A 16,320-nucleotide genomic window follows, 5' to 3' on the forward strand; every position below is an offset into this window, starting at 1 on the left:
GCCTTTGATGTTCGGACCCGCCAGCTCCCTGAGCCGCTCTGCCCAGCGCCCTAGCCCGCGCCTGCAGCCCGCCCAGGCGGAGTCAGCCCGCGCTCCGCCCGCCGCAATCCGGGCTCGGAGGTTCGGACTCCGGGCTCGCCGCCCCCCGGGCCGGCTGCGCGCCCCGCACTCCCCGCGCCCAGCGTCCCGCGCCACGGCGAGCGGAGCGCACCATGCCGCAGCTGGACTCAGGCGGGGGCGGCGCGGGCGGCGGCGACGACCTCGGCGCACCGGACGAGCTGCTGGCCTTCCAGGATGAGGGCGAGGAGCAGGACGACAAGATCCGCGACAGCGCCGCCGGTCCCGAGCGCGACCTCGCCGAGCTCAAGTCGTCGCTCGTGAACGAGTCCGAGGGCGCGGCCGGCGGCGCAGGGATCCCGGGGGTCCCGGGAGCCGGCGCCGGGGCCCGCGGCGAGGCCGAGGTCGGGGCCGAGGTGAGCCCCCGCCGGCGCCGGCTCCTCCCCCGCGGTCGCCGCGCCCCGCCGCCCCAGCTGCGCGCGGCCCTCGGGGTCTCCAGCGCGCAGGGCGTCCCTGCCCCGGCGTCTGCCCCGATCCCCGCGGTCCCACCGCCCCTCACTCCCCTCCGGTTCTCCCTCCAGGCTCTCGGGCGGGAACACGCTGCGCAGAGACTCTTCCCGGACAAACTTCCAGAGCCCCTGGAGGACGGTGAGTTTCGGCCCGGCCCGGCCCCCCTTCCTCGCTCTCAGGCCCTGGCCTCGGTGGGACGGGGACGCCGAGGACCGCGGGAAGCCGGGTGCCTCCTCCACCGCTGCTCGGGAGGCGGCAAAACCCAGGGGTGGGGAGTGGGGGGCGGGCTTCCCGGGCGCCGCCGGGTCGAGTCACTTCCGGTGCCCTGACCTTTATAGGAGTAAACAGACCCCCGCCATGCCCGCCTCCCCTCCTGCCCAGGTGACTGACTAATCCGCCGTCTTCAGGAGACAGAACTGGCCAAGGTTTCTTGGTTGGAGGGCGAGGGGGGCGGGGGGAGGTCAAGTAGTGGCCACCTCGGGGAGGCCTGCACTCCAGGTCCTTCCCCTACAACTTGGCACTGCGGATACTCCCAACCCGTTCCTTCCCAAGTCAGGAACTTGAAGGGGACCCCTTGGCAATTCTTTTTCTCTCAAGAGCAGACAGCCTTCAGTCCCAGCCGCCACCAGGGCTGGTGTGTCTGACCCAGCTGTGGTTTTTCCAGGCCTGAAGGCCCCGGAGTGTACCAGCGGCATGTACAAAGAGACCGTCTACTCCGCCTTCAATCTGCTCATGCACTACCCACCCCCCTCGGGAGCAGGGCAGCACCCCCAGCCGCAGCCCCCGCTGGTAAGTGGACCCGGCAGTCAGTGCCGCCCTGTGCTTGCAGCCTCCTTGACCAGGTAGGTGAGGCACGGGCAAGACTTCTGCCTGGAACAAAATAGACGAGACTCCTGTGCTGGTCTTTCTTCCCATACACACCCAGTGGGATCTGAACCAAAAGGAGAACTTTGCTGAAGGAAGGAGAGGCCGCCCTGGGGCACCCCCTTGCCCTCTGGCTCTTGGCTTTTGTCTTCCCAGCTTGCTCATAAGCAGGTGCAGTCTGTCCTGGTGCGGGGTGATGCCAGGGTGGGGTCTTCTTAGAGAACTTCTGAGTCGAGACCACCGTCGCTCCTGGCTGCTCTGATCTGATCTCAGAGCTTTGCAATTAACTTTCTAACTAGCCCAGGAAACCCTGAGCCTCCTTGGCGCTTGGAGGAGTGGGCAGGAAAGCTGATCTGTTCAGGTGCCCTGGTTGTGCAGGAGAAACGTGCTGTACTCGGCTGTGTCCTTACTGGCGTGAGTGCACCCTTGCCAAAGAAGGACCCTGAACACCATGTGTGGAAAGTGGGTTCTTAGGAAACTGGCTTGGTCTCAGACACACCAGGAAGGGTTGGCAAAGGTGCTACAAATCAGAGATGTTGAGAAGGGACCAGTTTAATGAATTCGGGAATTAAATATTTTTAAGTCCCAGTGCTTTGAAAACATTTCATGATCATTACAAACCATGCCCATTGGTGCAGATGACCTAAAGTGCGAAGAGCCTATTCTGGGTGCTTTGGAGCAGTACAGCTGTGCTTTTAAAGAAATTCCTATTCGTATTTCACACTCTTCTCAGTTGGTCCAAGTTGGGGTGAAGGTACATGGAAGGTTTGGAGACTGTGGTAAGCGAGTGTTGGGTGTGAATGTAAGCCCAGTGCAGGTGGGGCTAGCAGGCTGGAGGCTCACATGGCTACAGTGGGGTCACCAGAGGGAGGAGAGTAACTGCTAGGCTGTTTCAGACCAGGAGTGAAGAGGGTGGTTCTGAGAGCTGCTGGATGCCAAGTCAGTGGGAGTGAGAAGACATACAGGCTTTCCAGAAGCCCAGGCTGGAAAACCTGTTATATGGCCAGCTCTAGAAATGAACTCCTTGCCCTTTGGGCCCCTATTTCCTCATCTGTAAAATGAGCATGTTTTCCAAGTAGTCTCTGTATCCGACTTTCTGCTCTGGAGTGGCTTGGTATATGAGGTGGTTCACTTCCTTCCAAGTCTGTGAGGTGAGGGGCGTGCCCCCCAGCATTCCCGCCCGATACAGTGGCTATACCCAGAGAACTCACCCTGCATGAGCCCATGCTTAATGAAGATGCATTTTGGATCCCTACAAGATGTAAACCCTTAGATTTGGGACCAGGTTAACATAACTTACCAGTGCCAAACTTCTGACAGGTGAGCCACTTGCATGGGGGCCGGGGTCACCTTGGAACCATGATTAGACAAAAGGCCTAGGCCCAAGGCTCCACTCCAGCCTCCTGGGGCTCCACAGCAGCGCAGGGAAAAGGCCTCCTTTCGGAGGTCATCTAGTGGTGTGGGCAAGTGCTGGGGGAGTATCTGGAGCAGGGAAGGCCTTGTTCTGCTGTCAGGGTATGGGTGATGGAACCATTTGGTGTCCTTTGGCCCACATGGGTCAAGAGTGGGCTCTAAAAGTCAGGACAGTGCGGGAGGCACACCACCACTGACCTGGGTCATTCATTGTTCACCTTTCAGTCTTTCTCAAGCTACAGCAGATACATTTCTATGTATCGCACCTGCTCCTATAGGTACATAGCCCCTTGCCCTCCTCCCCACGCAGCCACAGTCCCCACCGTGTGGCTTCTGGGCACACATGAGGAGAAGAAGGACGGGCTCTGACACTGGCTCTCTGTGCCCTGGCCTCAGCTGCTCTGTGGGGCTGCAGAAAAGGACAGAGGCAAAGGTGTAAGCTGGAGTGACACTGGGTGAGGAAGATGTATGTGAATGTAGGGGAACCTCTTTTAAGCAAACCTGACAGTTATAAACACATAGCAAGTCAGAGTATTTGCTTGCATTACCTGAAGACGTGTGGGCATTTAAAATGTGATTGGGTTTTACCAAGCAAAGTGAATCCACCCCCACATTTTAGAAGCACATTTATCATTGGATTCAAGGTTCATGTGTCTGGAACCCGGAATGATCCTCTTATCTTGGGTCAGGAGCCCCTTTCAAGGGCCCTGAGGAAAAATTGCCTTTGGAAGATTTTTCCAAAGCTGGTCACTTTCCCAAGCCCATCTTTAAAGGACAGACAGCTTGCTGCTCGGGTCCTGCCACAGGCCTTAGATCCAGGCCCCCATGCCCTTTGCCCGGTCTTCTCTGAGGGCACCCATGTGGTCAACACTTAGCTGAGAGGCTTGAGGCCAGTCATTGGACCTCCCTTGGGAGCGGGGAAAGCCTGTACCAGGGACCTGCTCTGCCCATGTGGGTGGGATGCCCATGCGGCTGCTGTGTTAAGAGACCTCGAAACAGGCCAGCTTGAACCTTGCCGGGAGCAATGGGCTGAATGACTACCCCACAGCCAACTGCCACGGGACATACTTTTTTTTTTTCTTCCGAAAAGGTTCCTTCTTTTTGGTAGTTGGCTTCTCTTAAGCTTGTTAGAGGAAGAAAAAATTAGGTCAAAGTTTATTCCATGAACACTGTCAAGCACCTAATGTAGGCTTGCAGGCAGTTACTGGCCTAGACCAGTAACCAGGGTTTTTTTGTTTTGTTTTGTTTTGTGTTTGTGTTTGTGTTTTTTTAGAGACAGGGTCTCACTCTGGTGCCCAGGCTGGAGTGCAGTGGTGTGATCTTGGCTCACTGCAGCCTCGAACTCCTGGGCTCAAGCGATCCTCCCACCTCAGCCTCCTGAGTAGCTGGGACAACAGGTATGCACTACCATACCCAGCTAAGTTTGTTTTTGTTTCTGTAGCGATGGGTCTCACTGTGTTGCCTGGGCTTTGGTTTGGTTTTGTTTTCTCTTCTCTGCTTTGAGACCTGAGAGTAGGTGGAGGTGGTGAGTGGGAGGATAGTGAGCTGATCTTAGGCTGTACTCTGGGGGGATTCTGGGATGAGTAAGGCATCGTTCCTTAGGCAAACTCAGGTTCCTGAATGCATACAGCAGTGTAGTCAGTCTTGTCATATCCAAAAATGATGTGAGGCCGCGTTGCGCTGTGGCTTCTTCTATGAGCTCCACTTGGAGTCTGTAGCTTGGACAGATGCCGAGCCTTTTGCCATTTTGATGAAATATCCAGAATAGACACATCCATAGAGACAGAAAGAGGATTCGTGCTTGCTAGGGGCTGACGGAAGAGGGGCCCAGGGAGCGACTGTGCATGGGTATGGGGATACTTTCTGGGGTGATAAATAGGTTCTGGAATTAGATAGTGGTGGCAGCTGCACAATCTTAGGAATATACTAAAAGCCACTGAATTATATACCTTTAAAACAGTGTATTTCACGATATGTGAATTACATCTCAATTTAAATAAGAAGGCTGAAGCCTTTGGCTGTTGCAGGCTTGGGGCCATGTGTCCCTGTCCCTGATCTCCACAGCCATCCAGATGCCTAGGGATGCCCCAAGCTAGGGGGTCAGGCGTCAGGTGTCAGGTCCAGCAGAAGGAGCCTCACTGAGGCAGTGGACTCATGTTGGGACTCCCGGCAGGTCCAGAGCGTGCCCGGGGGAACAGGAGGTGAGGGTATGAGCAAGGCTCCAGCAGAGGAAGGAAGTGCTGCTGACGCATGGGCAGCCTGTCCGAGGAGCTCTGCAGAGATGAGTAGGTGCAGGAGCACCCACCGGCTTCCACATGCTGCAAAGCGAGCCATGGCCCTTGCTGAAAAGTGTTAGTTATTGGTGTTGAGCGCCAGTCCTGGTTGGAGTGAAGCCTATTAGGTGGGAATTTGGCACCAGGCTGGGTATCAGGTACTGGACCCCCAGACTGGAACCAGGCTCTTCCCCTGGGAGTGCCCGGCTGAGCAGAGGAGACAGATAGAGACCTGAAGCAGAGCTGGCCAGAGGAGTGCTGTCACTGAGGTGTCCTGGGCAGAGCCAGCCCCAGCCCCAGCTGTGAGGGAGGGCCCACTGAGCAGCACTCTGAAGGCCACAGGGTTTGGATGAAGACAGAGGAGGGACTGGCAGGCTTCCCTCTGAACACATCCCAAACCTCCCTACTTCTCTGCAGTCAGCACCCGAAGCCCCAGCCATCGCCATCTCTCACCCAGACAGCAGCAACAGCCTCCAGAGGACCCCTCCCTCACCCCCAACCCCCATCCTAACCCACAGTCCAGGCTTCATGTAGCAGCCAAGGGGTCCTTTAAAAACAGAATCAGATCACATCTCTTACCTGATTAAACCCTGCATTAGCTTCCCATTGCTCTTGGAGTAAGGTCCAAGCCACTCACCACAGCTGAGCGCCTGGGTGGCCCCCACCAGCTGCCCCTCATCACCTGCACCAGCCTCTTGCTGTCTCCCTGACGGCAGTCCCCTCCCTGTCCTAGGGGGTCTTACAGCCAGCAACTTCTTTCCACCCCAGGACTCCTACACTGCTTCCCTCCGCTTGGAAGTCTCTGCCGCAGCCCTGCACATAGTCGCCACCTTTTCATTCCTCACTCAGGGCTCAATTCACATGTCTCCACCTCAGGGAGCCGCCTCTGACCATTCCCAGTGGGCCCCTCCTCATCCCTCGACTCTGGCTGCCTTGCCCGCCCTGGCAACTCTTTAGGCTCAGACGGTTGGCACTGCTTTACAATGCACTCACCATGCTTAACCCAAAGAAAGCCCGGCTGTTCGTTTCCTCCTCTGCACAATGGGAGTGGTGAGCCCTCCTCCCAGAGTTGGAGTGAGGACCAGCAGCAGTGCCAGGGAGGGGCCCAGAGAGGTGCCAGTGCAGCCTGGCCAGGGGGAGTCAGCCATGACTGAACCCTTGTCCCTTGCTGGCCTGGCTCCCAGGGGGCCAGTGGTGGCTCACTCATGGGCCCCACATGGACTTGGGCACTGAGGGGTCTGGAGGTCTGAACCCGGGGACTGGGGACTCAGGTGTACAGGCCACCTACTCACTACCCTGCCTGACCCAGAATTCTTAGGAGGGAAAGTGCTATCCCTGGGGCCACCAGGGAGCCACAGCCACTCATTCCTTCCTCAGAATTCTCTCCTGCCACCACAAAGACTGATCTGAAAGAGACTCCCCTTCCTTGTCATGTAAAAGTCCTTTACATGAGACATTAGAAGCTTAAGCTGTTTTGTTTAAAAAAAAAAAAAAAAAAAAAAAATGGCGCAGTGGCTCATGCCTGTAATCCCAGCACTTCGGGAGGTCAAGGTAGGTGGATCACTTGAGGCCAGGAGTTCAAGACCAGCCTGGCCAACATGGTGAAACCCAGTCTCTACTAAAAATACAAAAATTAGCTGGGCATGGTGGCACACGCCTATAATCCCAACTCCTCTACTCGGGAGGCTGAGGCAGGAGAATCGCTTGAACCTGGGAGGTGGAGGTTGCAGTGAGCCCAGATCAGCCACTACACTCCAGCCTGGGCAACAGAGCCAGACTCGTCAAAAAAAAAAAAAACCAAAAAACTCTCATGGCCATCAGCCTGGGAAGCCATGGCCACCCTGTGCGTGCCCCTCATTCTTGCCATGATGCCACAGGTGTGGGCAGCCTCCTTGCTTGCAGCCTCCCCTGTGGCTCTGGCTTGCTCCCGGGCTGCCTTCTTTCCCAGGGTGAGTGATGTTCTGTACACATCACTCCTTCGTTTCCACCTTGACTTTTTCCTGAAGCATAATACCCACACAGAATTATGGGGTCAAGGGGCAGGAAGAGTCAAGGCATTTGCTTCCCTGGTGCCCCAGTTCGCTGTAGGTTCTGAGCTGTGAGTGTCCCGTGCTTACAGTGGCTCAGCACAGCTAACATGGAGTTCTGCCTTGTTTGCTCTGCATTGAATAGGTTTGTGGTGGGCAGTGCGACTGTGAGCTATTTTGAATTACATTTCTTTCCTTGGAAGGCTGCCTGCGTAGTATTGGCTATCACATTTGAAAAATCTGCAGCCTCTTCTCCGCTGCTCCCAAGGTGGGACTTTGAGGGTGGCTCCCTCAAAGCCAGGAGAGCACCATGAAGGGGGCCAATGCTGCAGACCCCTGGTTAGAGCCAGGCTTCCTGCCCCACCCTGTCCTGGGAGCAGGGAGGGATGGCTGGGAATTCAGGGTGGCTTGCCCCTCCTCTGGAAAGTCAGGGTGAGTACCAGCTCAGCAGGGCAGAAAAGACCTTCCCAAGACCCAGGGCTGGCAAAGAGCCGTGGATTGGTTGCTGAGACCTGGGATCCTTCCCCCAGCTCTACCAGGTTCCACCAAGCCAGTTTCCACAGCAGCACTCGGGAATATTCATACCAGCACTGCCACCTCCTCAGCTGCTCTGAGACTCAAGTGAGCGGGGCTGAAGCAGATGAGGGTGGCCCCCTTTCTGGGTCTGTGGAAACCATACCCCATCCCCTGCCCCTCCAAGGAGGGAGGTTTAGCTGAGCTTAAGCAGGGCTCTGGGGGTGCTGGTTTAAAGTCACATAACTGCTGAGGTCAGGTGGGTCAGGGGTGGGCCCAGAGCCTCCTGGAGGTGCAAGGCAAGCCACAGCCCCTCTGAGCCTCCACAGGCTGTTGCGGTCCCAAAGCCATACAGTCACACCCCTCACACCTTGTGACTGGTGCTTCCTGCTGCTGTGTACAAACAAGGCTCCGTTGGAGGAAACAGGTGTTTTATCAGGTCACAGGGGCCCCCACCCACAATGGTACAGTGCACAGATCCTCCTGCTGCAGGTGGGGACAGGGAGGCCAGATCAGGGAAGGGACTTATCCAAGGCCCCTTAGAGGAGTGGACAGAGGGAAGGTGTTGAGTCTGCACGATGCACCCTCTGATACTGTATCTGCCATTCTTTGGGTGGCCCTGGGTGAGTTACTTAGCCCTCTGGGCCTTAGTTTTCTTATCGAAAACTGAGGATAATGAGGGTTCTCACCTGTTTGGGTCAGTATGGAATGGAAAGAGACAGTGTATGTGAAACCCAGCACACAGTAGGTGCCTCCTGAGTGGCAGTGGTGGTGGAGGGAAGGCCTCTACTAGGAGTGTGAGTGCTCCGAAAGCTGAGGTGGGACTGGGGCCTTGGCTGCACTTTCCTTTCCCAGCTCCCCTGGGACAGTGTCCTCTGGCCTACCCTACCCTTGGGCCCTCAGCCTGTCGATAGACTACACTTTCTCTGCTGTAATCTGGGGTCCACACCCCGACTGAGTCCCTTCTCTATACTTGACCTGGGTTAGCACGTGGCGGGCTCCCTCTGCCCTTCCAGAGCTCAATCCTGGGAGACAAAGAGACTTTCACTGGGAGCCTCTAAGTTGGCTTTGAGGTTCTGCTGGAGTTGGAAAAAGGGCACAGGGGAGGGAGAGGCCAGTGGGGGCAGCAGGGGAGGCTCCTGAGAGAGGGGCCTACACAGGTGAGAGGGGGAGAACACTCTGGGCGGGGGCCCTGCTGGAACAAAGGAGGAGAGAGGCAGAGGCTGGCATGCTCCACCAGGAGAGGGGCAGACAGAGGCCCAGGATCTGTGAGGGATGTGCGGTGACGCTGGAGAAGAAGGGCTCAGCCTGTGACCTTGGTGCTGGGGCAGCACAGGTTCCAGAGCCTGGGAGAGGCTGATGGGCACATGCAGCATGTTGGTGTCATGGTAGGGCAAGGCGGTGCCCACCTGCAATGGTGTGAATTGGACACGGAGGACAAAGGCGGGGAGAGCCAGCTGCTGGGGCAGGGTGCATGCTAGGAGGCATGGGGAGCATGGGAGGAACTTGAGCAGAGCCAAGAGAGGGGTAGGCTTTGGGCGGAGAAGACCCAAGGGTGTTGGGCAGTGCAAGGCAGGGCTACCTCAGAGGTGAGAAGTTTCCATTTTCCCGTCCTTCCATTTGACTCTCATGCTGTCTCGGGGTTCGGGAGCCTAGGGTCTGGCCCTCTGATTACTGAGGGGAACTCTGCCCCACAGGTCAGTGGCTTGCTCAGGTCCCAAGGCCCATTGGTGACTTAGCCATGGTGTGGAGAGCATCTCTGACCAGCACTGTCTCTAGCAGAGCTCCAGGGTGCCTGGGGCTTTGGCAGGGGTGGAGGGTGGGTGTCTCCGAGAAACCAGGATGTTGTCAGCTTCTTCATTCAGGCAGTTTGCTGCCCTGTTTCGCCAACCTGTCATGCTTGGGGTCTGGACCTGGGAAACCGCCTCCCTCCCTTAAAAACGTGTGGCCCGCTTCCGCTGCTGCATGCAAGCTGTCTGCCGCCTGGGTGGGCTTGTCCTCCGCAGAGGTGCCCCCTTCCCCTGCTTTCTGCTGGAACATGGGGCTCCTCTTGGCCAGTTCCCCAGGGAGCAGAGGGCCTCCGTCCCTTGCTGGTTAGAGATTCTGGCCTAGGGCATAGCTGGGATGAGCCTGAGTCTGGCCCTCTTCTGGGAGGAGGCCACCTGCTTGGGTTCTGCTAGCAGACTACCCTAGTGCCAGAGCAAGCCTGGGGACACACAGCCCTCACTCCGCAGCCCCGACTCCACAGCTAGAACTCCCTGGAGATCAGAGGAGCAGACTCTGTGAAATAAGCTTCCTCCTAACCCCCCCACCCTGCCCCCCATTAAAACCACCAGCTTTCTCTTCAAGGGCAGGAAAGCTGTCTGGGCCCCACACCATGTGCTTCCAAATAATGAGTGTGCGGCAGAGGCTCCAGGCATGGATGGGCAGGACGTGGCCCCAGGGAACAGTGGGTGTGGGCTTTGGGAGTTTACATGGTTAGGGCTGCCCCCACTCCATGTCTGAGCTGGTTTGGGTGCCATTGGTGGCAAATCATCTCCTCCCAGGAAACCCAGTTTTCCCATGAGGGCAGGGAGCTGTGATGGGAAGGAAGCCATCCCTTCCCCTGCTGTGTGACCTCACGCAAATCTGGGAACCTCTCTAGGTCTCAGTTTCTTCCTGTAAAATGGGGTGGGAATCCCTGGCCATGGAGAGGCCTGTGTGCTGGGTGGGCCTCAGCCGGGGTCTGCTGGGCAGCTCCCTGCAAGTACTGCTCCAGAGCCAGCCTCCCCATCAGGCAAGAAGGGGTCGTGGGGAGGGAGGGACAGGTGATGGGAGTCTAGGCTGAGGGATTCTGACTAACTCTGACCTGGCTCTGGTGGCAGCGGGCCCAGCCTCCTGGCCTGCTGGGCCGCCATCTGAAACGCATTACTGATGCTTTGTAAACTCCACATCATTTGGCCACATGAAAGCCTGGGACCTAAAAATAGCTGCTCCCAGAGGACGCCCCGCATTGGTGGGGCTCAGCTGACCTCTGCACGCACACCCACCCACCACCAGGCCACCTCCCTTGCCAGGGAGCCCCGACTGGCAGGGCCCCACCCACTCACCCTCGCAGTGTGGGCAGCCACTGCCTGGGGCCAATTTATCTGGGCACAGGTCTCACTTAGCTGGTCAAAGCTTCAGGCCCTGTGGCTGTACCCAGGGCAGAATGTCTGGGAGAGCCAGGAGGAGGCTGCTGAGGGTGAAGTGGTGGTCTCAGGACCCTTCCCCAGACTTGTCATGCCTGGAATGCTGGCGGGAAGCTTATTGGAAAGCTAGTGGAACCATCTTCCAGAAGAGGACACAGCAGCCCCAAGGAGGGGAGTACTGGGAGGGCAGTAGTCTGATGTTTATTTGGCCACTGTCCAATGTTGGACGAAAGAGTCACTGCCAACGTGCTTGTGAGAGTAGGGCACGGCCTGCCCGGGAGACCCCAGTGTCCAGTGGAAAACCCACTAAGTAGGAGGCAGCGCAGCACAGGCCTCCGAGCTGCTAGGGTTGACTCTTTGCCCTGCTGTCTGTGGGTTCCCTCTCCTTATGGTCTCTATGACCAACTGCAAACCACTCTTTTCCCTAAAAATAAACATGCTTATGGGATTGGGGGAAGCTTTGTAGCTATCAAAGGAAATAATAGGGTGTTTTAGAAAATTACATTGTGTTTTAAATAACCAGCATGAAAGTCATTAAGTTTGAAGTTTCATTCAAATCAGATGGCTCTGTGGCTGGCCCGGTGGCCAGGCAGGCAGAGGTGGGTGGGCCCTCTGAGATGCTGAGAGGCAGCCTGTGGAGAGCCTTGCGGCGGTGGCAGCAGTGAGGTCTCTACTGGCTGGGTACAGCCATGGTCCAGGCTCGCTGGCCACTGAGTGCGTGCCTGGCTGCAGCAGCCACCCCAGAGCTCGCTGGCAGCCTTTGAAGCAGTGGGCAGCCCCATGGGTGGGGGTGTGGGGACAGATGAACCTGGAAGAGCCAAGGCCACAGGGTTGATGGCCATGTTGCAGGGGGTGGTGTCAGGGATGGAGTTGGGATCAGAAAGGGCTGGAGAGGATCTGTGGGGCCCAGGCCACATCTGTTCATTTCACCACTGGATTCTCAGCGCCCACCCTAGGGCCTGGCACACAGTAGGTGCTCAGTAAGCAGTTGTTGAAAGAATAACAACAACTACAGTAGTTCATGTGTCAAGCACTTCCCAAGCACCAGACCTGTGCCAGGGGCTTTTACTCCTTATGGTATCAAGATGGTACAGATCGACAGGGCGTGGTGCCTCACGCCTGTAATCCCAGCACTTTGGGAGGCCGAGGCGGGCGGATCACAAGGTCAGGAGTTCGAGACCAGCTTGACCAACATGATGAAACCCCGCCTCTACTAAAAATACAAAAATTAGCCCGGCATGGTGGCGCACGTCTGTAATCCCACTACTCAGGAGGCTGAGGCAGGAGAATCGCGTGAACCCAGGAGGCAGAGGTTGCAGTGAGCCGAGATTGTGCCACTGCACTCCAGCCTGGGCAACAGAGCTAGACTCTGTCTCTAAAAACACACAAAAAAAGATTATACAAGCCAAGAAAGCAGGTACTACTGTGGCCTCCCTTTTGCAGATGAGGAAACTGAGGCTCAGAGAGGATAAGGAATGCGCTAATACCTGGCAGAGTCAGGATTTGAACTTTGGTTTGTTTTACCCTGAAACCCATGCTCCTCCCTGCTCTGTCCCACTTGCTGTAGAATGTGTGGAGATGGGGGCACTGTGGGCCAAGAAGCTGGGTGATACCCCTAGCACACTGCCAGATTCATAAGCTGGACCCAGCTGGATTCCTCTGGCCCCAGAGAAAGGCCATTGCTCTCACTGCCTCCCCAGGGGTACCTCATAGCTCTGGGCCTGAGTCAGGGATGACCCCTTTTCTCCCCAGACACCTGGCAAGTTCAGGGCTCCCAGGGCCAAAAGGGCTGTCTTTCTTACTTGAAAGGCAGATGCCCAGGGCTTCCAGAAGAAATGTTACATGGAAAAGTATCCGCAAATGACATTAGGATTGATTCTGATTTGGTGCGTGATGGAAGGACAGTTAAGGCCTGTCTATAGGTGGATCACTTTCTCTTTCTAGTGTTGGTCCTGATGCAGCTCAGGGCCTGCTGTTGGACTCCTGGGCCAGGCACCCTCCTCTGTATGGTCCCGGGCTGGGCTAGGGGGTTTCCTAGGCTGAGTCGTGCAAAATGCTGGATTGAGGCAGCTGAGGGAGTCCCAGCGTATGGGTGCGCCCACCCACCTTATTCCCCCATGGGAAAGCTGCTTAGGAACCAGAGCTGCTGCCAGCCCCACTGGGGCACTTTGAGGGCAGTTTCTTCTTCTCTCGCTGCCCCACCGCCTCCCACCCTCTCACTCTGGTCATTGTGGGCCAGCCAGGAGCTCAGTGATCTGGCCTGACAGGAATCAGGCAGTGGTCCAGAGGAAATCAAGGGCTGGCGGCCCCAACCTGGCACAGTGCTGGCGTTCCTGAAAAGCCTTTTTCTTGGGACATACTTGCTTTTGATTTTTCTCCTTTTGTTTCACTTTGTTCTTAAGTAAAAAAGGAATATTAAGAAAAAAGCACAAATATTCATCTAATCCTCATAGCAACCCCATGAGACCTGGATGTTTTACAGATGGGGACCCCCAGGCATGGAGAGACTTGCACCTAGTGGGTACTGGAGGAGGGATTTGAACCCAGACATCTGACTCGGCATTCGCTGTCCCTCCCCTTACACTCCGTTGCATCTTTGGCCGCGCACATGTGTGTTGCAGCCACAGCTGGGTGCCTGGCTCACCCGTCGCATCCCTTCCCACTCCTCAACCCCAGGAGTTTGGTATTTCGTCCTCTGCCCTGGTTGTGTAATGCTACACCCAGGTGTGTTTCTGAGAGCTGTCTGGGGCAGTTTTGTGTGACCCTCCCCTACTCGCTTCATGAAGGGCTCTCCTGAGGCTCCCATGCAGCTGGCACAGCCCAGCCTCCTCCCTCTGCTTACACTGGGTGTGAGGGCTCGGGCAGCAGCACACAAGGGCCTGGCACCTCCAGGAGCTCCTTTCCATGCCTTGTTTCCCTTTGGATAAATGGCTAGACAGTCCAGACAGAGCCCCAGGGGCCTTGACTGGCCGTAGCTGGGGGAGTGAGCGCTTCATGACCATGGCCTCAGGGCAGGACTGTCCTCCTAGGCTGGTGCAGGCTGCAGGACAGAACACATGACTTGGAGACCCCTGTTTTGTCTTTGCTCCTCAGAGGCTGCTAGATTAAATTGGGGCAAGAATGCAGGGCCGAGGCTGGGGAGGCGATCTCCAAGGCTCTGTCCCTCCGCCCTTGAGCCCCTGCCTTTTTGGGCCTTGCCTGGACTCTGTCATTCCCGGGCTTGGAGCTAGACAAGCCGCGGTGAGAGCACCCCAGCCTCCGGGGGCTGTCCCACCCCTCCTCACACGTGGGGCCAGGGAGCACCAGCCAGACCCTGTGGGAGGGATGACCTCTTGCTTTTCTTTTGGTCATTTATGACTGAGAATCAAAATCACTTCCTTCAAGGACAGAGTGCCCTCACCTAGGGCGGGGGGAGGTCAGAGCCACACTACTAGCCAATTGATTTCAAGGAAGATGCTTGGCAGGCTGCTGCCAGCAGAAGTGCTGCCTGTTGAGGCCTGTCACTGAATGGTAAAGATCTGTGGCCAGAAACCCCAATGGGCCAGATTCCAATCCAGATCCATCACTGCTTGCTGTGAGACCTTGGGCAAGATTCTTAGCTTCTCTGTGCTTCACTTTCCTCGTCTGCAAAGTCCGTATGCACAGCACAACGTGGTTGGGAAGACGTGGGATTCCGGCAGGGGTGGAGCTCTGCAGACTGCGAGACACTCAGTTGGCTGTTACTAGTGGGGGCTGCCATCTCTAAATCTGCACCTCTGGTATTTTCCTGCCTTTTCTGGAAAACAGCCTGAGAACTCCTCAAACACCTGCATCCCCAGATCCCTGTTTTCCATTCCCTACTGCCAAAGACAGCGTAGCTATGAGGTTGTGCTCGGTCCACAGTCCACGCTGGGCTTCTGGACGGCTGGGCACTGATGAGGAGCTGCATGAGTAACTGCCTGGGCTGGGGGTTGCCCAGCCTCAGGGCTGCTGTGCAGTCTCCAGGCTGTGTTGGTAGCATCAACTAGCAGCTCAGTTGCAGCAGCTCCCGGAAGCTTATATTTTCCTCTAAAAACATCCTGTCCTGAGGGGCGTTCACCTCAAAGTGGAGGAAGGAAAACGCAAGTAAACGAATGCATAGAAACCACTGGAGGCCATGGGCCAGGCCACTCGGCTAAGTGGGGCTCAGTGAGTTCCGAGGGTGCCTTGGGCCGGGCTGGGCTAGAGCAGGCCTGTGGTTTGCCAAGGCTGCATGCAGGGACTCCAGTCCCCACCTCCGCTGTGGCAGGCCCCTTTATCTGATGTCAAGGTCAGGCGGTGGGTGAACTGGCCACACGCACCTAGCAGAGCTCTGTGCAACTGTGGCAACAGCCTTGTGCCAGCAGGTGAGACTGAAGCCTCTTGGTCCAGGAGGGTGTGGCCTTGCCATCTCCCACCCCTTCCAGCTCAGCTGGCCACGCAGCCACACTCTGTGCTTTTTTCTGTGCTTTGTGGTGGGCGTCTGGCACAGGGCATCCAGCACGCTGTGGGCAGGGAGCTTGCGGGCCGTCCTGTGGAGAGCACTGTGTCCTGGGCAGTGGTGCCTGGAGCGGGGGCTAGGGATAAAAGGGCATGAGCAGGGGCGCCTCCAGCCTGGCTGGCATTCTCGGCCCTACTGGAGTATTATCTGCAGAGATGGGGTCTGTGAAAGCCCAAAAATCAAGGCCTGGTCCATATGCAGGCAAGCCTCGTCCCGCCCCCCGAGCAGTTGATTCTTATAGTCTGAGGCCTTGAGGGGCATCCTGCTCAGCAACTGGGCAGACAGACTCCTTGGCACTAAAGCGCCACTGGTGCTGGGCAGTGGGGCTCCAGCTCTAGACACAGACTCCTGGGGAGCTGTAGGGCTGACTGGTGGGCCCTAACAGCGCAAAGAAGGAAAGTGAGAACTGGAGGGGCTGTGCCAGGGGAGCTGGGCCAAGGGCTGAGACCAGCCTGCACTGTGCTTCCCAAGCCACTGCCCTGGCATGGCATGGCCCGGGTGTCGGTCCAAAAGAAAGGGTGCTTTTTCTAATTAGCACAAATGCCCTATGTAAATTAATGGCAGCCCTGATGTTGACTGGTCATTCTGACTCCCAAAGTATTACAGGCAGGAGAGGACAGGGGTAGGAGGAGGCCAAAGGGTCTTAGGTAGCAGGTAGGATGTCCTGAGTCCAAGTAGTGGCTCTAGCTCCTCCCAGCTTCCTAACCTGTATGCTGCAGTGACCCTGTGCCCAGCACCAGCCAGGGTGCCTTATTTAGTGCAGCCACATTCTCCCTAAACACTGGCTCACACACACCTCCCACCCTACCTGCACTGGACTCAACTTCAAGGGCCCAGTTCTAATACATTCCATATAAATAACTTAGGGCACAATCCCAGACCACAGGAAGGACAGGACAGATGAACAGTCAACTATAGCATAGTGGATCGGTGCTACAGAAGGAGCTGGGGATGAGGGAATGGCAAGGGACCCCTCCTCAGATAAGGAGGGTAGG

General features: G+C 56.8%; 1 protein-coding gene across 1 annotated transcript in view; it reads left to right on the forward strand.

The window, feature by feature from the left end:
• The window catches only part of TCF7 (transcription factor 7), a 33,430-nt gene continuing 17,110 nt past the window's right edge, over positions 1-16,320 (forward strand). The window contains 3 exon segments of the mRNA XM_045394906.2: positions 1-473; positions 639-705; positions 1,232-1,356. Coding sequence (XP_045250841.1) covers positions 213-473; positions 639-705; positions 1,232-1,356 — 453 coding nt within the window. The 5' untranslated portion in view covers positions 1-212.

Source organism: Macaca fascicularis, chromosome 6, assembly GCF_037993035.2.
Source record: "Macaca fascicularis isolate 582-1 chromosome 6, T2T-MFA8v1.1".
Taxonomy (NCBI): Eukaryota; Metazoa; Chordata; class Mammalia; order Primates; family Cercopithecidae; genus Macaca; species Macaca fascicularis.